Source organism: Carcharodon carcharias, chromosome 24, assembly GCF_017639515.1.
Source record: "Carcharodon carcharias isolate sCarCar2 chromosome 24, sCarCar2.pri, whole genome shotgun sequence".
Taxonomy (NCBI): Eukaryota; Metazoa; Chordata; class Chondrichthyes; order Lamniformes; family Lamnidae; genus Carcharodon; species Carcharodon carcharias.
In genome coordinates, this window is record NC_054490.1 from 10,329,347 (window position 1) to 10,353,981 (window position 24,635).

At 54.9% G+C, this 24,635-nt stretch overlaps 1 protein-coding gene across 1 annotated transcript in view; it reads left to right on the forward strand.

The window, feature by feature from the left end:
* The first annotated feature begins 452 nt into the window (after positions 1–452).
* Positions 453–24,635, forward strand: part of LOC121269335 (sarcoplasmic/endoplasmic reticulum calcium ATPase 2-like) — a 231,911-nt gene continuing 207,728 nt past the window's right edge. The window contains exons 1-3 of the mRNA XM_041173886.1: positions 453–813; positions 13,090–13,107; positions 23,604–23,686. Of these exons, the coding sequence (XP_041029820.1) occupies positions 696–813; positions 13,090–13,107; positions 23,604–23,686 (219 nt within the window). The 5' untranslated portion in view covers positions 453–695. The remainder of the gene's footprint in view (positions 814–13,089; positions 13,108–23,603; positions 23,687–24,635) is intronic.

Here is a 24,635-nt window from a genome sequence, read left to right on the forward strand (position 1 = left end):
CCCGGGGGCGAAGAGGAGGAGGGGCGGGGCGACGTTATCCCGGAAACGGCGGTCCAATGGGAGCGTTACACATATCCGGAGAGGGGGCGGGGTGGGGCGGGGCGATAGCCAGCCCGCCTCTCCTGGAAGGGGGCTTCGCACCAGGACGGAGCGCCATTGGCCGAGGCCGTCTGGGCTGCGAAGGCGGGGTCGCCCCGCCCGATTGGCCGAGAGCGTGTTGTGCCTCGGCGCTATTTGGTGCCCCTAGGCGTCAATCACGCGGCTAGCTTCCCCCACCCCCCCCTCTGCCCCGCCCCTCCCCGCTACCCCATGCGCGTCTGTTGCGCGGACGGAGGCCGTTGCGGACGGGCGCATGCGCCGGAGCGGGAGGTTGGCGCGGGAGGTGTTCAGGCCCCGCCCCCGAGCCGGGGCTCCCGCCCCTGCCATTGGTCGAGGCCCTCAGACCTCCGGGTGGGAGCCGCCGCCGATTGGCTGAGCCGCCGTCGGTCAGCGAGGTCCCGGCTACCCCCCCCCCCCCAACGGGCCAGCGAAGCCGGGTTTCGGTGTCATGGCGTCGCCTTGAGAGTTGTGTTGAGGGGGGGAAGAGACAGACGGAGACGGAAACCTCTCGGCCCGGGACAATCAATTCTGACTGACCGACTGAGCGAGGGAGGGGGAGAGCGAGAGAGAGACACGGAGCACCGGCCGCCGGCGCCATGGAGGCCGCTCACACCCGCACCGTGGACGAGGTTCTCCGGCATTTCGGGGTCAACGAGACCACCGGCCTAGGGCCCGAACAACTCCGCAAGGGGAGGGACAAGTGGGGACCGAACGGTGAGGGAGAGACAGAGGGGGGAGGGGCCTGTGTGGAGGGAGGGGGATGGGGAGGGGGAGGGGTCAGATTGTGGGGGGTGGGGGGGAGGGGCCTGTGTGGAGGGAGGGGTGGGGCTTGTGTGGAGGGAGGGGTGGGGCGGTCAGATTGTGGGGGTTGGGGGGGTGGGGGGGAGGGGTCAGATTGGGGAGTGGGGGTAGGAGGAGGGGTCAGATTGGGGGGTGGGGGGAGGAGGAGGGGCCGGTGTGTGGCGGAGGAGGGGCCGGTGTGTGGCGGAGGAGGGGCCGGTGTGTGGCGGGGGGAGGAGGAGGGGCCGGTGTGTGGCGGGGGGAGGAGGAGGGGCCGGTGTGTGGCGGGGGGAGGAGGAGGGGCCGGTGTGTGGCGGGGGGAGGAGGAGGGGCCAGTGTGTGGTGGGTGGAGGAGGAGGGGCCAGTGTGTGGCGGGAGTGGAGGAGGGGCCAGTGTGTGGCGGGGGGGGGGAGGAGGAGGGGCCAGTGTGTGGCGGGGGGAGGAGGAGGGGCCAGTGTGTGGCGGGGGGAGGAGGAGGGGCCAGTGTGTGGCGGGTGGAGGAGGAGGGGCCAGTGTGTGGCGGGTGGAGGAGGAGGGGCCAGTGTGTGGCGGGGGGAGGAGGAGGGGCCAGTGTGTGGCGGGGGGAGGAGGAGGGGCCAGTGTGTGGCGGGGGGAGGAAGAGGGGCCAGTGTGTGGCGGGGGGAGGAGGAGGGGCCAGTGTGTGGCGGGGGTGGAGGAGGGGCCAGTGTGTGGCGGGGTGGAGGAGGGGCCAGTGTGTGGCGGGGGGAGGAGGGGCCAGTGTGTGGCGGGGAGGAAGTGGGGCTAGTGTGTGGCGGGGTGGGGCTAGTGTGTGGCGGGGTGGGGCCAGATTGTGTGGCGGGGAGGAGGAGGAGGGGCCACTATGTGTGGTGGGGGGAGGGGGAGGAGGAGGGGCCAGTGTGTGGCGGGGAGGAGGAGGGACCAGTGTGTGGCAGGGGTGAGGAGGAGGAGGGGCCAGTTTGGGGAGGGGGGGGTGGTGGTGGTGGGGAGAGCAGGGGCACGTGTGTGAGGGAGGAGGGGGATGTGGGAGAATGACCTGAGTGTTGGGGTGAGTGTCCTGAATGTGTATGTGGCGCAGAGGGGGGGCTGGGAGTGGGAGGTGGGGGCAGGGCCTGCATAGTGGAGGGAGAAGGCAAGTGGCTGTTTTGGGCCCCTGAAGATGACCAAGGCATGCTGGTTTAGGTCTTAGGTAACGTCTTGAAGGAGGGGTGAGGGAGCAAGAGCAGTGGAGAGGTTTAGGGAGGAAATTCCAGAGGTTAGGTCCCCAGGCATCTGAAGGCACGGCTGCCAATGGTGGAGCGATTAAAATCGGGAGATCGTCAAGAAGCCGGAATTGGAGGAGCGCAGAGATCTCGGAGGGTTGCAGAGATAGGGAGGGTTGTCGGGGCTGGAGGAGGTTACAGAGATAGGGAGGGTTGTCGGGGCTGGAGGAGGTGACAGAGATAGGGAGGGGTGTAGGAGCTGGAGGAGGTGACAGAGATAGGGAGGGTTGTAGGGGCTGGAGGAGGTTACAGAGATAGGAAGGGTTGTCGGGGCTGGAGGAGGTTACAGAGATAGGGAGGGGTGTAGGAGCTGGAGGAGGTGACAGAGATAGGGAGGGTTGTAGGGGCTGGAGGAGGTTACAGAGATAGGAAGGGTTGTCGGGGCTGGAGGAGGTTACAGAGATAGGGAGGGGTGTAGGAGCTGGAGGGGGTGACAGAGATAGGGAGGGGTGTAGGGGCTGGAGGAGGTTACAGAGATAGTGAGGGTTGTAGGGGCTGGAGGAGGTTACAGAGATAGGGAGGGTTGTAGGGGCTGGAGGAGGATACAGAGATAGGGAGGGTTGTAGGTGCTGGTGGAGGTTACAGAGATAGGGAGGATTGTAGGGGCTGGAGGAGGTTACAGAGATAGGGAGGGTTGTAGGGACTGGAGGAGGTTACAGAGATAGGGAGGGCTGTCGGGGCTGGAGGAGGTTACAGAGATAGGGAGGGTTGTAGGGACTGGTGGAGGTTACAGAGATAGGGAGGGTTGTAGGGTTTGGAGGTGGTTACAGAGATAGGGAGGGTTGTAGGGGGCTGGAGGAGGTTACAGAGATAGGGAGGTTTTTAGGGGCTGGAGGAGTTTACAGAGATAGGGTTGTAGGGGCTGGCGGAGATTACAGAGATAGGGAGGGTTGTAGGGGCTGGAGGAGGTTACAGAGATAGGGAGGGTTGTAGGGTTTGGAGGTGGTTACAGAGATAGGGAGAGTTGTAGGCGGCTGGAGGAGGTTACAGAGATAGGGAGGGTTGTAGGGGGCTGGAGGAGGTTCCAGAGATGGGGATGAATGATGTGTGAATGGAGCTGAGTGTGAATTCAGATACAGGGTGAGGTGGCAGCTGACATTTTTGGATGGGGGGATTGGAAGATGGGAGGTCAGCCAGGAGAGTCCAACCTGGAGAGGTCGAGGGGTTCAACAGCTGATGGGCTGTGGTAGGAATGAAGTGACAGAGGGCAGTTCTGTACAGTCTGATGCTGGAGAGGATATGAGCTAAATTAATACATTATAAATATAATCATTCATTTCTAGGTTAGATCAGATTGCTTTTCCCTCAAATGCTGGCCTCGTTGGCTGTACCTATTTATACTAACAGGGTCGTGCTCTTTATTATCATCGTTGTTCTGACATTAATTGCAAAACCCCCCCCTGCTCTGCGCAACCAATTAAGCTTCAGCTCATAGGCTCAATCCTGCGAGGGGGAGGGAACAGGCTGGAGGCTCTCCCCGTGTGTTCCACGAGCCTCGTCGATGAGGGATCTGCCTCTTCCTCAACCTTCCCTCCAGCATCATAAATTTGCGATGGGGCCGCTTCCAGGGGGATATCTTGCCCCAGTAAGTGAGTAGACGTATTCAGCATGGAGCCGCGGTGCAATTATCGGTGACCTCTGGTATCCCTCCCCGAGCATCCATCCTTGGCTGCCCTTCTGCTTCTCACCGACACGCCGCCCCTCGGCGACGTCTTCCTAAGGCCGGGCGTTAGATTTCACAGGGACGATGTCCTGACCCAGCTACACCACAGCACCGCCGCTCTCTCTCTCTCTCTCTCTCTCTCCACTCCTCCAAGGCCGCTACATTATCAGGAAGCTTATCCGGCATCCAGTGCTGGATGAGTGGAGATTTCCTCCGCAGAATCATAGCATGGCCACAGCACCGGAGGAGGCCATTCAGCCCATCGTGTCTGTGCCGAGCCTCTGAAGGAACAGCTCACCTCGTGCCGGTGCCCCCCCAGCTTCTCCCCGTAACCCTGCCCGTTCTCCCTTTTCATGATAATGAAACAATTCCCTTCAGAAAGCCTCAATTGACCCTTTCTCCCCCACACTCTCAGACAGTGAGTTCCAGATCCTAACTACTCGATTGACCCTGTCTCCCCGACACTCTCAGACAGTGAGTTCCAGATCCTAACCACTCGATTGACCCAGTCTCCCCCACACTCTCAGACAGTGCGTTCCAGATCCTAACCACTCGATTGACCCTGTCTCCACCACACTCTCAGACCGTGTGTTCCAGACCCTAACCACTCGATTGACCCTGTCTCCACCTTAATCTCAGACAGTGTGTTCCAGCTCCTAACCACTCGATTGACCCTGTCTTCCCCACACTCTCAGACAGGGCGTTCCAGATCCTAACCACTCGATTGACCCTGTCTTCCCTACACTCTCAGTGCATTCCAGATCCTAACCACTCACTGCGTGAAAAAGTTTCTCCTCATGTCACCATTGCTTCTTTGACCAATTGCCTTAAATCTGTGTCCCTCTGGTTCTCGATCCTTCCACCAATGGGAACGGCTTCTCCCCATCAACTTTGTCCAGACCCCTCATGATTTTGAACACCTCGATCAAATCTCCTCTCAACCTTCTCTTCTCCAAGGAGAACAATCCCGGCTTCTCCAATCTCTCCACGTCACTGAAGTTCCTCATCCCTGGAACCGTTCTCGTCAATCTTTTCCGCACTCTCCCGAAAGCCTTCATATCCCTCCTAAAGTGCGATGCCCAGAATTGGGCACAAAACTCCAGCTGAGGCTGAACCAGTGTTTTATACACGTTTAACATTACCTCCCAGTTCTTGTACTCTATGCCCCTATTAATAAAGCCCAGGATAGTGTATGCTTTATACCCGCTCTCTCAACATGTCCTGCCACCTTCAATGATTTATGTACATATACCCCCAGGTTCCTCTCTTGCATCCTCTTTAGAACTATACTCTTTATATTGTATCTCAATTAAATATTGGGAAGATCAAAACCATTGTTTTCAGCCCCCACTCCAAACTCCGTTTCCTTGGTACGGAGTCCATACCTCTCCCTGGTAACAGTCTGAGATTAAGCCAGTCTGTTCACAACCCTGGTGTCATGTTTGACCTCAGGATGAGCTTCTCACCTCATATTCATGTCATCTCTAAGACTGCCGACCCCCTGCTCAGTAACAGCGCCTGACTTCCCCCGTCTCAGCTCATAAGAACAGTAGAGACAGGAGCAGGAGTCGGCTTTTATAAAACGGAGGTAGAGAGATTCTTGATGAACTAGGGAATGAAGAGTGTTGGGGTGTAGGCAGGATCGTGGAGCTGAGGTCACAATCAGATCAGCTCATGATCTGATCGAGTGGTGGAGCAGGCTCGAGGGGCCGAATGGCCTCACCCTGCTCCTGATTCGTTTGTTCGTATTTGATCAGTCGAGTCTGCTCTATCATTCGATAAGATCGTCTGCTGCTGACACCCCCATCTTTGCCTTTGTTACGCCCAAACTCGACTATTCCATTCTGTAACCTCCCCCAGCCCCTACAACCCTCCCTATCTCTGTATCCTCCTCCAGCCACTACAACCCTCCCTATCTCTGTAACCTCCTCCAGCCACTACAACCCTCCCTATCTCTGTAACCTCCTCCAGCCCCTACAACCCTCCCTATCTCTGTATCCTCCTCCAGCCACTACAACCCTCCCTATCTCTGTAACCTCCTCCAGCCCCTACACCCCTCCCTATCTCTGTAACCTCCTCCAGACCTTACAACCCTCCCTATCTCTGTTATCTCCTCCCGCCCCTACAACCCTCCCTATCTCTGTAACCTCCTCCAGCCCCTACAACCCTCCCTATCTCTGTAACCTCCTCCAGCCCCTACAACCCTCCCGATCTCTGTAACCTCCTCCAGCCCCTACAACCCTCCCTATCTCTGTAACCTCCTGCAGCCCCTACACCCCTCCCTATCTCTGTAACCTCCTCCAGCCACTACAATCCTCCCTATCTCAGTAACCTCCTCCAGCCACTACAACCCTCCCTATCTCTGTAACCTCCTCCAGCCCCTACAGCCCTCCCTATCTCTGTCACCTCCTCCAGCTCCTACTACCCTCCCTATCTCTGTAACCTCCTCCAACCCCTACATCCCTCCCTATCTCTGTAACCTCCTCCACCCCTACAACCCTCCCTATCTCTGTAACCTCCTGCAGCCCCTACACCCCTCCCTATCTCTGTAACCTCCTCCAGCCCCTACAACCCTCCCTATCTCTGTAACCTCCTCCAACCCCTACACCCCTCCCTATCTCTGTAACCTCCTCCAGCCCCTGCACCCCTCCCTATCTCTGTAACCTCCTCCAACCCCTACACCCCTCCCTATCTCTGTAACCTCCTCTAGCCCCTACAACCCTCCCTATCTCTGTAACCTCCTCCAGCCCCTACAACCCTTCCTATCTCTGGTTAGGCTGGAACTGTATATTTTTTTAAAAAAAGGAAAAGAGGTCACTGCCTGAGGTACCGCCTGCAGCTCTGCTCATTGTCCTGGAGGACAGATGTGATCGTCCGGCGGAGATTTACAGAGGACGGTCCCCTGGACTGGACATCTTTAGCGACGAGGGTAGATTGGACGAGCTGGGTTTCTTGAGAACAGAGGAGGCTGAGGGGAGAGCGCATTCAACTATCCAGGCCTGTTGCCCTTGATTTCGAGTCGGTGCTGAGAGGCTTAGAAGGGCGTCAAGGGGAAACTCTGGGAATGTTAAAAACAGAAAAGGAGCAATCGCTTTGCTGAGAGTGTACTATGGGCCCCCAAACAGTCAAAGAGAGAAAGAGAAGAGCAGATATGTATGCAAATCTCAGAGAAGTGTGGAAATAACAGGGTGGTAATAGTGGGGGAATTTCAACTTCCCCCAACATTGACTGGGTTTGTCATAGTGTGATAGGTTTAAAGGGAGCGGAATTCTTAAAAGGCATCCAGGAGAGCTTTTTAAGCCTGTATGTAGAAGGTCCTACAAGAGAGGGGGTGGTCCTGGACTTAATTTTAAGGAATGAAGTCGGGCAAGTGCTGGGGTATCAATGGGGGAGCATTTTGCAGATAGTGATAATAACTCTGTTAGATTCAAGGTTGTGATGGAAAAGGACAAGGATGGGCCAGAAATCATAGTTCTAAATTGGGGGAATGCTGATTTTAATAAGATCAGATATGATTTGGCCAGAGTGATTTGGGAGCAGCTACTTTTAGGTAAATTTGCATCAGAGCAGTGGGACTCATTCAAGAAGGATTAGGGAGAGTACAGGGCCAACATATTCCAGTAAAGATGGAAGGTGAGATCAACAAATCCAGGGAACCCTGGATGTTGAGGAATATACAGGTTTGGATAAAGAGAAAAGGGGAGGCTTATGGCAGATACCAAGGGCTCAAAACAGCGGAAGCCCCAGAGGAATATAGGATGTGTAGGGGGGACCTTAAAAAGGAAATTAGGAGAGCAAAAAGGGGGGCATGAAAAAGCATTGGCAGGTAAAATAAAGGAAAATCCAAAGTTATTTTACAAGTACATTAAGAGTAAGAGGATAACTAGGGAAAGAGTAGGGCCCATTAAGGACCATAGTGGTAATTTGTGTGTGGAGCCAGAAGACGTAGGTAGGTTCTAACTGAATACTTTGTGTTGGTGTTCACAAGTGAGAGGGACAATGTGGGTATGGAAATCAGGCAGAAGGACGGTGATATAATGAAAGAAATTAGCATAGAAAGGGAGGAGGTTCTAAGTGGTCTGGCAGGCTTAAAAGTAGATAAATCTCCAGGCCAGGGTGAAATGTATCCCAGGCTGTTGAGTGAGGCAAGGGCGAAGATAGAAGGGGCGCTGGCAAAAATTTTCAATAACTCTCTGGCCACAGGAGAGGTGCCAGAGGACTGGAGGACAGCCAATGTGGTACCGTTATTCAGGAAGGGATAAACCAGGATAAACTGAGGATTAGATAAACAGGCCAGTCAGTCTAACCTCAGTGGTGGGGAAACTATTGGAAGCAATTCTGAGGGACAGAATGAATCTACACTTGGAGAGGCAGGGATTAATCAAGGACAGTCAGCATGGTTTTGTTAAGGGGAGGTCATGTCTGACCAATTTGATTGAATTTTTTGAAGAGTTGACCAGGTGTGTAGATGAGGGCAATGCATTTGACATAGTCTACTTGGACTTCAGCAAGGCTTTTGATAGGGTCCCGCATGGGAGGCTGATAAGGAAGTTAAGAGCCCATGGGATCCAAGGCAATTTGGCAAATTGGATCCAGAATTGGCTGAGTGGCAGGAAGCAGAGGGGTGTTTTTGTGACTGGATGCCTGTGTCCAGTGGGGTTCCACAGGGATCGGTGTTGGACGATTTGGACTTGAATGTAGGAGGGCTGATCAGTAAGTTCACGGATGACACGAAAATTGGTGGGGTGGTAAATAGTGAGGAGGATAGCCTTAGATTACGGGAGGATATAGACGGGCTGGTCAGATGGGCTGATCAGTGGCAAATGGAATTTAATCCGGATAAGTGTGGGGTGATGCACTTGGGCAGGACAAACAAGGCTCGGGAATACACGATGAATAGTTGAACCTTGGGAAGTACCGAGGATCAGAGGGACCATGGTATGCATATCCACCGGTCCCTTGAGGTAGCGGGACAGGTGGATAAGGGGGTTAAGAAGGCATATGGGATACTTGCCTTTATTAGCCGAGGTGTAGAATATAAGACAGGGAGGTTATGCTGGAACTGTATAAAACGCTGGTTAGGCCACAGCTAGAGTATTGTGTGCAGTTCTGGAATCCACATTATAGGAAGGATGTGACTGCACTAGAGAGAGTGCAGAGGAGATTTACCAGGATGTTGCCTGGGCTGGAGAGTTTTAGTTATGGGGAGAGATTGGATAGACTGGGGTTATTTTCCCTGCAGCAGAGGAGATTGAGGGGGGACATGATTGAGGTGTATAAAATTATGAGGGGCATAGATAGGGTAGACAGGAAGGAACTTTTCCCCTTGGTGGAAGGATCAATAACCAGGGGGCATTGATTTAAGGTAAGGGGCAGGAGGTTTAGCAGGGATGTGAGGAAGAATTTTTTCACCCAGAGGGTGGTGGCAATCTGGAACTCAGTGCCTGAAAGGGTGGGAGAGGCAGAAACCCTCATAACATTTAAGAAGTATTTGGAAGTGCACTTGCGATGCCACATGGCATACAAAGCTATGGGCCTAGTGCTGGAAAACGGGATTAGAGTAGTTAAGTACTTGTTTCACCGGCGCAGACTGGATGGGCCGAAGGTCCTTTTTCTGTGCTGTAGACCTTTATGACTCAGAGGGTTGTAGGGATCTGGAACTCGCTGTCTAATAGGGCTAGAGGCAGGAGCCCTGGTAATGTTGAAAAAGTACTCAGATATGAGTGTAAAATGCCGTAACCTCAAAGGATCAACATGGATACAATGGGCCAATTGGTTTCCCTCCATGCTGTGAATCACTATGATGATCAGTTAAAGATCGGGCTTTTAGACAACAATCCTGTTCGATGGACCTGTCCTGGGAGTGTTTGATGGGGACAGTGTAGAGGGAGCTTTACTCTGTATCTAACCCCGTGCTGTACCTGTCCTGGGAGTGTTTGATGGGGACGGTGTAGAGGGAGCTTTACTCTGTATCTAACCCCGTGCTGTACCTGTCCTGGATGTGTTTGATGGGGATAGTGTAGAGGGAGCTTTACTCTGTATCTAACCCTGTGCTGTACCTGTCCTGGGAGTGTTTGATGGGGACAGTGTAGAGGGAGCTTTACTCTGTATCTAACCCCGTGCTGTACCTGTCCTGGGAGTGTTTGATGGGGACGGTGTAGAGGGAGCTTTACTCTGTATCTAACCCCGTGCTGTACCTGTCCTGGGAATGTTTGATGGGGACAGCGTAGAGGGAGCTTTACTCTGTATCTAACCCCGTGCTGTACCTGTCCTGGGAGTGTTTGAGGGGGACAGTGTAGAGGGAGCTTTACTCTGTATCTAACCCCGTGCTGTACCTGTCCTGGGAGTGTTTGATGGGGACAGTGTAGAGGGAGATTTACTCTGTATCTAACCCTGTGCTGTACCTGTCCTGGGAGTGTTTGCTGGGGACAGTGTAGAGGGAGATTTACTCTGTGTCTAACCCCGTGCTGTACCTGCTCTGGGAATCACTCGACTTTAGGCACTGGGTATTAAATGTGGTATGGCAGGGGTGATGGGGAGTGGGGCGGTTTACCCTGTCACGTTGATGTGGCGATATGTTCCTCCATGAGCCTTGCGTTTCCAACTCACTTTCCTTGTCGTGCTGATCCCAGTCTCTCTGGCCCTGTGTTTTGAGCAGGGTGTTAATCCCCAGTGTGCAGTTAATTTGGCACTAGGAGCTTTGACAGGGAGGCTGTCACTGTGTCGATCACCGATGTTGATTTGCTCTCTGGTTTTCCCAGGTGTTCTCAGAGGAAGCTGTTTGTATGCATCTCTCTGGGTAATTCGCAGCATTGCCGAGCTGCATGTGCGATTGAAAAAGCGTTAACGTGTGCATTTGTGTGTGCGTGTGTGCATGCGCACGCGGACAGGGTTAAGCTCGGGTTAGTGTGTAAATGTCTGTGTAGTTGCGTATTGGCGTGTGAAGTAGCGAGTGTGTATGTTTGTGAAAACCGCACATATGTGTGTATTTATGAGCTTTTGGCAAATGTGTGTGTTAACAAGGGTGCCCATATGTGGGCACTGGTGCACCCACGCGTGTGATTGTAGTAGCATGTTGACATTTTCATATATTTGTCTGCGTTGTTGGTTGTTTTTGTGTGTGCATGAATTGTAGTGTGTCTGTAAATGTGTGCATGTGTAGGAGCATGTTTGTATATGCGTACGTGTGTAGGAGTGTGCGTGTGTATGTGTGCGTGTGTATGTGTGTGTGTGTAGGAGTGTGCCTGTATATGTGTGCGTATGTATGAGTGTGCCTGTATATGTGTGCATGTATATGTGTGCGTATGTGTAAGTGTGCCTGTATATGTGTGCGTGTGTAGAAGTGTGCCTGTATATGTGTGCGTGTGTAGGAGTGTACCTGTATATGTGTGCGTGTGTAGGAGTGTGCCTGTATATGTGTGCGTATGTAGGAATGTGCCTGTATATGTGTGCATGTGTGTAGAAGTGTGCCTATAGATGTGTGCGTGTGTGTAGAAGTGTGCCTGTATATGTGTGCGTGTGTAGAAGTGTGCCTGTATATGTGTGCGTGTGTAGGAGTGTGCCTGTATATGTGTGCGTATGTGTAAGTGTGCCTGTATATGTGTGCGTGTGTAGAAGTGTGCCTGTATATGTGTGCGTGTAGAAGTGTGCCTGTATATGTGTGCGTGTGTAGGAGTGTGCCTGTATATGTGTGCGTATGTAGGAATGTGCCTGTATATGTGTGCGTGTGTAGAAGTGTGCCTGTATATGTGTGCGTATGTAGAAGTGTGCCTGTATATGTGTGCGTGTGTAAAAGTGTGTCTGTATATGTGTGCGTCTAGAAGTGTGCCTGTATATGTGTGCGTGTGTAGAAGTGTGCCTGTATATGTGTGCGTGTGTAGAAGTGTGCCTGTATATGTGTGCATGTGTGTAGAAGTGTGCCTGTATATGTGTGCATGTGTGTAGAAGTGTGCCTGTATATGTGTGCATGTGTGTAGAAGTGTGCCTGTATATGTGTGCATGTGTGTAGAAGTGTGCCTGTATATGTGTGCATGTGTGTAGAAGTGTGCCTGTATATGTGTGCATGTGTGTAGAAGTGTGCCTGTATATGTGTGCGTGTGTAGAAGTGTGCCTGTATATGTGTACGTATGTGTAAGTGTGCCTGTGTATGTGTTCATGTGTAGGAACGTCTATGTATGCATGTGTAGGAACGTGTTAGCATGTTTGTAATTTGTGCATGTGTTCTTGCGTGTTTGCTTGTTTGTATATTTATGCATATGTTGTTGCGTGTTGGCATGTTTGTATATGTGTGCATGTGTTATAGCATGTTGACATGTTTGTATATGTGGTACATGTGTTTTAACGTGTTGGCATGTTTGTAAATGTGTGCATGTGTTGTAGCGTGTTGACATGTTTGTATATGTGGTGCATGTGTTTTAACGTGTTGGCATGTTTGTATATGTGTGCTTGTGTTGTAGCATGTTGACATGTTTGTACAATGTGCATGTGTTCTTGCGTGTTTGCATGTTTGTATATTTCTGCATGTGCTGTAGCGTGTTGGTGTGTTTGTATATTTCTGCATGTGCTGTAGCGTGTTGGTGTGTTTTTATATTTGTCCACGTGTTACAGCGTGTTGCCGAGTTTGTATGTTCGTCGTGTGCGTGTGTCTGTCTGTGGTATGGATTACCTAACCATGATTCTCACTAATAATAACAGCCTTTTAGTCAAAAAACACGTTTGCGGCTCGAAGATTGAACTGCAGTGTGACATATATCGAAAAATTCATATATCGGTGAGGCAATTGGGTTAGAAACCCCAGGACATGTCACAATCGTGGGGGAGCAAAAATAGACAAACAATAGCAGCAGGGTTTTTAAAGAAGGGTCATGTTTGAAATTGAATTAAATTAACATTACAAACCTACACCATTCCTACATTACACCTGAACTTCAGCGGTTAAGTACCCCGTTGAGGACTCGAATCATGTAAGGATTAGGACTGCACCGACTCCTTTCCGTCCTCCAGTCTCACCGGGATTGCGTTCAGTTGAGCTTGAGAGCTGTCCTGATTGCTCTGGGCATCTCGGGAGTTCTGGAACCGGGGCAGACTGATTTCAGGAACTTTCCGAACTCAGTGCAGATGCTAACTCGAGCCGTGTGTGGTACGGTCGGTAACGCTTAACACGCCTGCGCTTGCTGGCGGTGCCGGAGAGCAGCCTCCCCTGACCAGGATGGCTGTGTCGTCTCCCGTGTTTATCGCTGCGTGCTGCAGTTCCTAACGCGTTGTCTCTCTTCTCTTCCATGTGGCTGCATCTCCTGCTGATCTCAGAACTCCCAGCGGAAGAAGGTATGAAAGATTTGAACCTTGAGCGGTGATATCAGTTGTAAGTGAGAGCATAGCCGACCACCCTGAGCCTGGCTCCTCCATTCAGTACGATCGTGGCTGACCTTGGGCTCTAGCTCCATTTTGCCACCTGCTCCCCATACCTCTTGAGGCCCCGAGACACCGACAATCTGTCTGTCCCAGCCTTAAATGTGTTCAGCGATGTAGCGTCCGCAACCCCCTGGGGAAGGGATTTCCGAAGATTGCCAACCCTTTTGAGTCAAGAAATTTCTCCTCATTTCAGTCCTAAATGATTGGCCCCCTTATCCTGAGACTCTGCCCCCCACCCCCCCCCCGCCCCCACCGTGTCTTAGATTCCCCCCCCAGCCAGCGGGAACAATCTCCCAGCGTCCACCCTATCAAACCCCCTCAGAATGTTGTAGCTTTGAAGGAGATTTGCTCTCATTAATCCCTACAAGCAACTCAGCCCCTCCCTGGAGACTACATAGGGACAGGAGGAGGCCCCATTCAGCCCCCTCCTCGAGCCTGTTACACAGGAACAGGAGGAGGCCCCATTCAGCCCCTTCCTCGAGCCTGTTACACAGAAACAGGAGGAGGCCCCATTCAGACACCCCCTCCTCGAGCCTGTTACACAGGAACAGGAGGAGGCCCCATTCAGCCCCCCCTCCTCAAGCCTGTTACACAGGAACAGGAGGAGGCCCCATTCAGCCCCCCCTCTCGAGCCTGTTACACAGGAACAGGAGGAGGCCCCATTCAGCCCCCCTCCTTGAGCCTGTTACACAGGAACAGGAGGAGGCCATTCAGCCCCCTCCTTGAGCCTGTTACACAGGGACAGGAGGAGGCCCCATTCAGCCCCTCGAGACTGTTACACAGGAACAGGAGGAGGCCCCATTCAGCCCCTCGAGACTGTTACACAGGAACAGGAGGAGGCCCCATTCAGCACCCCCCTCCTCGAGCCTGTTACACAGGAACAGGAGGAGGCCCCATTCAGCCCCCTCCTCGAGCCTGTTACACAGGAACAGGAGGAGGCCCCATTCAGCCCCCCCTCCACGAGCCTGTTACACAGGAACAGGAGGAGGCCCCATTCAGCCCCCTCGAGCCTGTTACACAGGAACAGGAGGAGGCCCCATTCAGCCCCCCTCCTCCTCGAGCCTGTTACACAGGAACAGGAGGAGGCCCCATTCAGCCCCCTCCTCGAGCCTGTTACACAGGAACAGGAGGAGGCCCCATTCAGCACCCCCTCCTCGATCCTGTTACACAGGAACAGGAGGAGGCCCCATTCAGCCCCCCTCCTCCTCGAGCCTGTTACACAGGAACAGGAGGAGGCCCCATTCAGCCCCTCGAGCCTGTTACACAGGAACAGGAGGAGGCCCCATTCAGCCCCTCGAGCCTGTTACACAGGGACAGGCGGAGGCCCCATTCAGCCCCCTCCTCGAGCCTGTTACACAGGAACAGGAGGAGGCCCCATTCAGCCCCCTCCTTGAGCCTGTTACACAGGAACAGGAGGAGGCCCCATTCAGCCCCCTCCTCGAGCCTGTTACACAGGAACAGGAGGAGGCCCCATTCAGCACCCTCCTTGAGCCTGTTACACAGGAACAGGAGGAGGCCCCATTCAGCCCCCACCCTCAACATGAGAGGGGTCGGCCCTTCCGGACTGAGTTGAGGAGAAACGCCTTCACTCGGAGGGCTGTGAACCTTTGCGATCCTCTACGCCGGACGGCTGCAGTTGCTCGGTTGCGTTGAGACTGTTTCGGACTGGGATCGAGATATTTTGGGATCCTGAGGGGTTTGAGGGGTATGGGGGTTAGCGGAGTTCAGCTAGAAGGTCAGCTGCTATCTTGATGAATGGCGCAGCAGGCTCGAGGGGCTGAATGTCTCCCCCGCAACCACCCCTCGGACCTGTTGGCTTCACACTAGCCTTTGGCTGCCCCACGTTTGCCTTCCTTGCTCCCAAGGCCTTCTGGACATCTGGCTCGCTGCCCGCGGTGTTGCCATCAGGCTCCTGGCACCTGCCAAGGTGCCCGCGAGGCTGGGTGGCAGTGACCTGAGCAGCGTCCCCCTCTGTGGTGGTTGCTGAGCGTCGCCAATGCTTCCCCAACCCCCAACCCCACCCCCCCAACCCACCTTTGCCCCCTCTACAGTCACTGACCTGTGACACCCCCCCCCCGCAACCAACCTCCTCTCACCAAGGAACGAGGGCAGCTCTCCCAGGCCTCCAGCTCCTCGATTGCCAAGCGGACTCCCCATCGAAACCCTTTGGAGGGAGGGAGGAGGAGGGGAGTGCGCCCCTCTCACCTCACCCCACCTCACCTCCGCTTTCAGATGTGCCCCTGGGAAGGCGGGAGAGGGATGTCTGCTTTTATTTACCCTTTGGCGGAATGTGGGCCGTCGCTGGCTGCTCACCCCCCCAACCCCCCCCAGTTGCCCTTGAGCTGGGTGGCTGGCTCAGCCACTTCAGAGGGGCGGTTATTGCAGTGGCTCCGGAGTCCACGTGTAGGCCGGCTGGGTAAGGACGGCCGGTCCTCCACACCCTTAAAGGGGCGTTCGCGAAGCAGGCAGTTTCCGAAGCGGTGTCCACGGTGACCGTGACTGAGACCAACTTCGTCATCCCACATCCCATTAATTGAATTTGAGTGGCACCCAGCGGCTCAGGCAGGATTTGAAACTGTGGCCCCGTAGCGTTCACTTGGGCCTCTGGGATCCTAGTTGAGCGATATGCCCCCCGGCGCCACTGCCTCCTCCCCAGCTTGTTTTGCGGTGAGACAGAGATCTCCGTTTGTTTCCACCCCTCCCCCCCCACCATCCTAATTCTCGTCCAGTGCTGACCACCTATCCCCGAGAGAGGGGCACAGTCACAAGTTCTCACCAACCGGAAGGTCAAATGCCCTGAATCCCCGTCCCACGTCTGCACAAATCGGACACGCTCCTTCCAACAGAGGCTCGCTGGACAGTGATCAGGAGCAGGAACCCTGGCTGATTTCCCCTCTTTCTCTATCTATCTCTCTTTCTATCTATCTCTCTCTATCTATCTCTCTCTCTCTCTCTCTCTCTCTACGTATCTATCTATCTCTCTCTCTCTATCTATATATCTCTAACTATATCTCTCTCTCTCTCTCCATCTCTCTCTCTATCTATCTCTCTCTCTATCTGTCTCGCTCTCTATTTATCTGTCTCGCTCTCTATTTATCTGTCTCGCCCTCTATTTATCTGTCTCGCCCTCTATTTATCTGTCTCGCCCTCTATTTATCTGTCTCGCCCTCTATTTATCTGTCTCGCCCTCTATTTATCTGTCTCGCCGTCTATTTATCTGTCTCGCTGTCTATTTATCTGTCTCGCTGTCTATTTATCTGTCTCGCGCTCTCCATCTGTCTCGCGCTCTCCATCTGTCTCGCGCTCTCCATCTGTCTCGCGCTCTCTCTGTCTCGCGCTCTGTATCTGTCTGGCGCGCTCTGTATCTGTCTGGCGCGCTCTGTATCTGTCTGGCGCGCTCTGTATCTGTCTGGCGCGCTCTGTATCTGTCTGGCGCGCTCTGTATCTGTCTGGCGCGCTCTGTGTCTGTCTGGCGCGCTCTGTATCTGTCTGTCTGGCGCGCTCTGTATCTGTCTCGCGCGCTCTGTATCTGTCTGTCTCGCGGGCTCTGTATCTGTCTGTCTCGCGGGCTCTGTATCTGTCTGTCTCGCGGGCTCTGTATCTGTCTGTCTCGCGGGCTCTGTATCGCTCTCTCTCGCGGGCTCTGTATCGCTCTCTCTCGCGGGCTCTGTATCGCTCTCTCTCGCGGGCTCTGTATCGCTCTCTCTCGCGGGCTCTGTATCGCTCTCTCTCGCGGGCTCTGTATCGCTCTCTCTCGCGGGCTCTGTATCGCTCTCTCTCGCGGGCTCTGTATCGCTCTCTCTCGCGGGCTCTGTATCGCTCTCTCTCGCGGGCTCTGTATCGCTCTCTCTCGCGGGCTCTGTATCGCTCTCTCTCGCGCGCTCTGTATCGCTCTCTCTCGCGCGCTCTGTATCGCTCTCTCTCGCGCGCTCTGTATCGCTCTCTCTCGCGCGCTCTGTATCGCTCTCTCTCGCGCGCTCTGTATCGCTCTCTCTCGCGCGCTCTGTATCGCTCTCTCTCGCGCGCTCTGTATCGCTCTCTCTCGCGCGCTCTGTATCGCTCTCTCTCGCGCTCTCTCGCGCGCTCTGTATCGCTCTCTCTCGCGCGCTCTGTATCGCTCTCTCTCGCGCTCTCTCGCGCGCTCTGTATCGCTCTCTCTCGCGCGCTCTGTATCGCTCTCTTTCGCGCGCTCTGTATCGCGCTCTCTCGCGCGCTCTGTATCGCGCTCTCTCGCGCGCTCTGTATCGCGCTCTCTCGCGCGCTCTGTATCGCGCTCTCTCGCGCGCTCTGTATCGCGCTCTCTCGCGCGCTCTGTATCGCGCTCTCTCGCGCGCTCTGTATCGCGCTCTCTCGCGCTCTCGCGCTCTCTCTCGCGCGCTCTCTCGCGCGCTCTCTCGCGCTCACTCTCGCGCTCTCTCGCGCGCTCTCTCGCGCGCTCTCTCGCGCGCTCTCTCGCGCGCTCTCTCGCGCGCTCTCTCGCGCGCTCTCTCGCGCGCTCTCTCGCGCGCTCTCTCGCGCGCTCTGTATCTCTCTCTCGCGCGCTCTGTATCTGTCTGGCGCGCTCTGTATCTGTCTGGCGCGCTCTGTATCTCTCTCTCGCGCGCTCTGTATCTGTCTGGCGCGCTCTGTATCTGTCTGGCGCGCTCTGTATCTGTCTGGCGCGCTCTGTATCTGTCTGGCGCGCTCTGTATCTGTCTGGCGCGCTCTGTATCTGTCTGGCGCGCTCTGTATCTGTCTGGCGCGCTCTGTATCTGTCTGGCGCGCTCTGTATCTGTCTGGCGCGCTCTGTATCTGTCTGGCGCGCTCTGTATCTGTCTGTCTGGCGCGCTCTGTATCTGTCTGTCTGGCGCGCTCTGTATCTGTCTGTCTCGCGGGCTCTGTATCTGTCTGTCTGGCGCGCTCTGTATCTGTCTGTCTCGCGGGCTCTGTATCTGTCTGTCTCGCGGGCTCTGTATCTGTCTGTCTCGCGGGCTCTGTATCTGTCTGTCTCGCGGGCTCTGTATCTGTCTGTCTCGCGGGCTCTGTATCTGTCTGTCTCGCGGGCTCTGTATCTGTCTGTCTCGCGGGCTCTGTATCTGTCTGTCTCGCGGGCTCTGTATCTGTCTGTCTCGCGGGCTCTGTATCGCTCCCTCTCGCGGGCTCTGTATCGCTCCCTCTCGCGGGCTCTGTATCGCTCCCTCTCGCGGGCTCTGTATCGCTCCCTCTCGCGGGCTCTGTATCGCTCCCTCTCGCGGGCTCTGTATCGCTCTCTCTCGCGGGCTCTGTATCGCTCTCTCTCGCGGGCTCTGTATCGCTCTCTCTCGCGGGCTCTGTATCGCTCTCTCTCGCGGGCTCTGTATCGCTCTCTCGCGGGCTCTGTATCGCTCTCTCTCGCGGGCTCTGTATCGCTCTCTCTCGCGGGCTCTGTATCGCTCTCTCTCGCGGGCTCTGTATCGCTCTCTCTCGCGGGCTCTGTATCGCTCTCTCTCGCGCGCTCTGTATCGCTCTCTCTCGCGCGCTCTGTATCGCTCTCTCTCGCGCGCTCTGTATCGCTCTCTCTCGCGCGCTCTGTATCGCTCTCTCTCGCGCGCTCTGTATCGCTCTCTCTCGCGCGCTCTGTATCGCTCTCTCTCGCGCGCTCTGTATCGCTCTCTCTCGCGCGCTCTGTATCGCTCTCTCTCGCGCGCTCTGTATCGCTCTCTCTCGCGCGCTCTGTATCGCTCTCTCTCGCGCGCTCTGTATCGCTCTCTCTCGCGCGCTCTGTATCGCTCTCTCTCGCGCGCTCTGTATCGCTCTCTCGCGCGCTCTGTATCGCTCTCTCGCGCGCTCTGTATCGCTCTCTCGCGCGCTCTGTATCGCGCTCTCTCTCGCGCTCTCTCTCGCGCTCTCTCTCGCGCTCTCTCTCGCGCTCTCTCGCGCGCTCTCTCGCGCTCTCGCGCGCTCTCTCTCGCGCTCTCTCTCGCGCTCTCTCTCGCGCTCTCTCTCGCGCTCTCTCGCGCGCTCTCTCGCGCGCTCTCTCGCGCGCTCTCTCGCGCGCTCTCTCGCGCGCTCTCTCGCGCGCTCTCTCGCGCGCTCTCTCGCGCGCTCTCTCGCGCGCTCTCTCTCGCGCTCTCTCGCGCGCTCTGTATCTCTCTCTCGCGCGCTCTGTATCTCTCTCTCGCGCGCTCTGTATCTCTCTCTCGCGCGCTCTGTATCTGTCTGGCGCGCTCTGTATCTGTCTGGCGCGCTCTGTATCTGTCTGGCGCGCTCTGTATCTGTCTGGCGCGCTCTGTATCTGTCTGGCGCGCTCTGTATCTGTCTGGCGCGCTCTGTATCTGTCTGGCGCGCTCTGTATCTGTCTGGCGCGCTCTGTATCTGTCTGGCGCGCTCTGTATCTGTCTGGCGCGCTCTGTATCTGTCTGGCGCGCTCTGTATCTGTCTGGCGCGCTCTGTATCTGTCTCTCTCGCGCTCTGTATCTGTCTCTCTCGCGCTCTGTATCTCTCTCTCGCGCTCTGTGTCTCTCTCTCTCGCGCTCTGTGTCTCTCTCTCTCGCGCTCTGTATCTCTCTCTCTCTCGCGCTCTGTATCTCTCTCTCTCTCGCGCTCTGTATCTCTCTCTCTCGCGCTCTGTATCTCTCTCTCTCGCGCTCTGTATCTCTCTCTCTCGCGCTCTGTATCTCTTTCTCTCGCGCTCTGTTTCTCTCTCTCTCTCTCGTGCTCTGTATCTCTCTCTCTCTCTCGTGCTCTGTATCTCTCTCTCTCTCGTGCTCTGTATCTCTCTCTCTCGCGCTCTGTATCGCGCTCTCTCTCTCGCGCTCTCTCGCGCTCTGTATCGCGCTCTGTATCGCGCTCTGTATCGCGCTCTGTATCGCGCTCTGTATCGCGCTCTGTATCGCGCTCTCTCTCGCGCTCTCTCTCGCGCTCTCTCTCGCGCTCTCTCTCGCGCTCTGTATCGCGCTCTCTCTCGCGCTCTGTATCGCGCTCTGTATCGCGCTCTCTCTCGCGCTCTCTCTCGCGCTCTCTCTCGCGCTCTGTATCGCGCTCTGTATCGCGCTCTGTATCGCGCTCTGTATCGCGCTCTGTATCGCGCTCTGTATCGCGCTCTGTATCGCGCTCTCTCTCGCGCTCTCTCTCGCGCTCTCTCTCGCGCTCTCTCTCGCGCTCTCTCTCGCGCTCTCTCTCGCGCTCTCTCTCGCGCTCTCTCTCGCGCTCTCTCTCGCGCTCTCTCTCGCGCTCTGTATCGCGCTCTGTATCGCGCTCTCTCTCGCGCTCTCTCTCGCGCTCTATCGCGCTCTCGCGCTCTGTATCGCGCTCTGTATCGCGCTCTCTCTCGCGCTCTGTATCGCGCTCTCTCTCGCGCTCTGTATCGCGCTCTCTCTCTCGCGCTCTCTCGCGCTCTGTATCGCGCTCTGTATCGCGCTCTGTATCGCGCTCTGTATCGCGCTCTCTCTCGCGCTCTGTATCGCGCTCTCTCTCGCGCTCTGTATCGCGCTCTCTCTCGCGCTCTCTCTCGCGCTCTCTCTCGCGCTCTCTCTCGCGCTCTCTCTCGCGCTCTCTCTCGCGCTCTGTATCGCGCTCTGTATCGCGCTCTGTATCGCGCTCTCTCTCGCGCTCTCTCTCGCGCTCTCTCTCGCGCTCTCTCTCGCGCTCTCTCTCGCGCTCTCTCTCGCGCTCTCTCTCGCGCTCTCTCTCGCGCTCTCTCTCGCGCTCTCTCTCGCGCTCTCTCTCGCGCTCTGTATCGCGCTCTGTATCGCGCTCTGTATCGCGCTCTCTCTCGCGCTCTATCGCGCTCTCGCGCTCTGTATCGCGCTCTGTATCGCGCTCTGTATCGCGCTCTGTATCGCGCTCTGTATCGCGCTCTCTCTCGCGCTCTGTATCGCGCTCTGTATCGCGCTCTCTCTCGCGCTCTGTATCGCGCTCTCTCTCGCGCTCTGTATCGCGCTCTGTATCGCGCTCTGTATCGCGCTCTGTATCGCGCTCTGTATCGCGCTCTGTATCGCGCTCTGTATCGCGCTCTGTATCGCGCTCTGTATCGCGCTCTGTATCGCGCTCTGTATCGCGCTCTGTATCGCGCTCTCTCTCGCGCTCTCTCTCGCGCTCTCTCTCGCGCGCGCTCTGTCTCTCTCTCGCACGCTCTCTCTCGCTCTCTCTCGCTCTCGCTCTCGCTCGCTCGCTCTCGCTCTCGCTCGCTCGCTCTCGCTCTCGCTCGCTCTCGCTCGCTCTCGCTCTCTCTCTCGCTCTGTCGCTCTCTCTCGCTCTCTCTCGCTCTCTCTCGCTCTCTCTCGCTCTCTCTCGCTCTCTCTCGCTCTCTCTCTCGCTCTCTCTCGCTCTCTCTCTCGCTCTCTCTCTCGCTCTCTCTCTCGCTCTCTCTCTCGCTCTCTCTCTCGCTCTCTCTCTCGCTCTCTCTCGCTCTCTCTCGCTCTCTCTCGCTCTCTCTCGCTCTCTCTCGCTCTCTCTCGCTCTCTCTCGCTCTCTCTCGCTCTCTCTCGCTCTCTCTCGCTCTCTCTCGCTCTCTCTCGCTCTCTCTCGCTCTCTCTCGCTCTCTCTCGCTCTCTCTCGCTCTCTCTCGCTCTCTCTCGCTCTCTCTCGCTCTCTCTCTCTCTCTCTCTCTCTCTTTAACCCAGAGGCCACTGGACAGTGATCAGGAACAGGAGCCCTGGCTGATTTTCCCCTTTTTCCCTCTCACCCAGGGATCACTGGACATTGATAAAAACGGAAAATGCTGGAAGAACACACCAGCATCTGTGGAGAGAGAAACAGAGTTAACGTTTCGAGTCTGTAGGACCCTCCAACAGAGCTAAAGAGAAGTAGAGATGTGATGAAATTTATACTGTTGGCAGTGGGTGGAGCAGGTGAAGCTGGACAGAAGGCCAGCGATCGGTGGGGGCTAAGGAGAGATTGGCAAAGACGTCATGGATTATAGGACAAAGGGGGTGTTAAAGGTAGTGGCCAGGTCCTCATCTTCCAAGCAGCACTTTACAGCCTTCCGGGCTTAACATTGACTTCAACAACTTCAGACCATGAACTAACTCTCCTCCATCCTCCTTACCCTCCTTTTTAAACCCCCTTTTTTCAAATTTACTTATTTTTTTATCCACTTGGTTTCATTTTTATTAATTGACTTATCCCTCTTTTTATCCCTTTTTCCATCCTTTCTCTCCAACCACCCCACCCCCACCCCCCACAAGGGCCGTCTGTCACTGGTTCATGTCGTTCTTTCACACGGTGCTGACCCTTGTCCTGCTATGATCACGTTCTGCTTCCTTACCTTGATGCTGCTATCAGCACCTCCTCTAGTCCTTAACCACCACCATTAATACCCGCTTTGTCCTTTTGTTCATGACATCTTCAATCTCTCCTTGGCCCCCACCTATCGCTGGCCTTCTATCCAGCTTCACCTGCTCCACCCACCCCTCCCCCCCATCCCCCCCACCTTAAACAGTATAAAATTCATCAGATGTCTACCCTTTAGCTCTGAAGAAGGGTCATACGGACTCGAAATGTTAACTCTGTTTCTTTCCCCGCAGATGTCGGATCTGCTGTGTTTTTCCAGCACTTTCTGTTTTTATTTTAGGTTTCCAGCATCTGCAGTATTTTGCTTCGATCACTGGACAGTGATCAGGAGCAGAAACCCTGGCTGATTTACCCTCTGTCTCTAATCCAGGGATCACTGGACAGTGATCAGGAGCAGGAACCCTGGCTGATTTACCCTTTCTCTCTCTCTAACCCAGGGATCACTGGACAGCGATCAGGAGCAGGAACCCTGGTTGATTTCCCCTCTCTCTCTAACCCTGGGATCACTGGACAGTGATCAGGAGCAGGAACCCTGTTTGATTTCCCCTCTCTCTCTCTAACCCTGGGATCACTGGGCAGCGATCGGGAGCAGGAACCCTGGCCGATTTCCTCTCTCTCTCTAACCCAGGGGTCACTGGATAGTGATCAGGAGCAGGAACCCTGGCTGATTTCCCCTCTCTCCCTAACCCAGGGGTCACTGGATAGTGATCAGGAGCAGGAACCCTGGCTGATTTCCCCCCTCTCTCTAACCCAGGGATCACTGGGCAGCGATCGGGAGCAGGAACCCTGGCTGATTTCCCCCCTCTCTCTAACCCAGGGATCACTGGGCAGCGATCAGGAGCAGGAACCCTGGCTGATTTCCTCTCTCTGGGGTAATATGTATTTCTGTGCAGTCTGACCAGCCCTTTCACCTGGCCATTTGCTTCTGTGGTTCTGGTTCTGAATCCTTCAGTTGATGAGTGTCGACAGCTTTGCTTCTATGTGGTAATGGGTTGCTCTCTCTCTCTCTTTCTCTCCCCCCTCTCACCCTCCAATCTCTCTGGCCCCCCCAACCTTACCTCTCTCCCCCCACCTTACCTCTCTCCCCTCACCCCCACCCTCTAACTCACCACCCCCCCGCCACCCCCCACCGTCTCTCTCCCCCGCTCCCTCTCCAGGAAAGTCCCTCTGGTCTCTGGTACTCGATCAATTTGAAGATTTACTGGTGCGGATATTACTGCTTGCGGCCTGCATCTCATTTGTAAGTACATTAATCATTTTAGTTCAACTCTTTTGGGCTCTGTATCTAGCCAACTCGACGGCCCGAGCGCTGCTCGTCATAGTGCCAGTAAGACACAGGAGGCCTTTCAGCCCATTGAGTTCATGCTGGCTCCTTGTAGAGCACCCCAGTCAGTCCCATTACCCTGCTCTCTCCCTGTAGCCCTGCAACTGTATTTCTCAGAAGCTCTGTGAGGTGGCATGTGATGTGAGCCGGGCGGACTGAATCCACAAGGGAAACTTGGCCATTCTATCACAATGGTTTTGTATTTATGACGAGAAAATTTGTGCACTGAATGCAGAAATAATAAGCCCACTAGCAACTTTAGAGATTAAAAAATTAGATTAAAATATTTATTAACCAAAAGATTCCATGCGCTTTCATAAGAGTACAGTTGCTTAATACTATAATAAATCCCAAAACTCCCAATTAACCTGACTCCCAACTACACACCCTCTTTAAGGCAACAGTCCGAAATCGATTTTAAATCTAGATAGGCAAACCAGCAAGGTTACCACAGCACCCACTCAACAGTGGAATTCCGAAGGCTTTTTAACACAACTTTAGTTACTGGACGCAGTAGACTTCTGCAAAAGCAGCTAAAGGCTTCTCCCAAGTCTGTCATACCGTACCTTTCAGGATTTTACATGGCCCCCCCCCAACAGAACCTTCCATCCTTCTTTATATACGTTTCTCTCTCTTTAATCCGTAAATTACATTTTTCGGTATGCCTTTGGAAATTTACTTCTCCCATAATATAAAAATCTTTCATGTTGCCAATATGGTCAGTATCGATTGGGAAGCATCAACACACTGCTTGGCCTTGCTTATCTTGTTGGCTGTTAACATCCTATCATACCTTTGAAGCCCAAACAGCCCCTTTGCTTATGGAAAAGTGCAAATTTCCATCAGGCACTGCATGTTAAGCCCA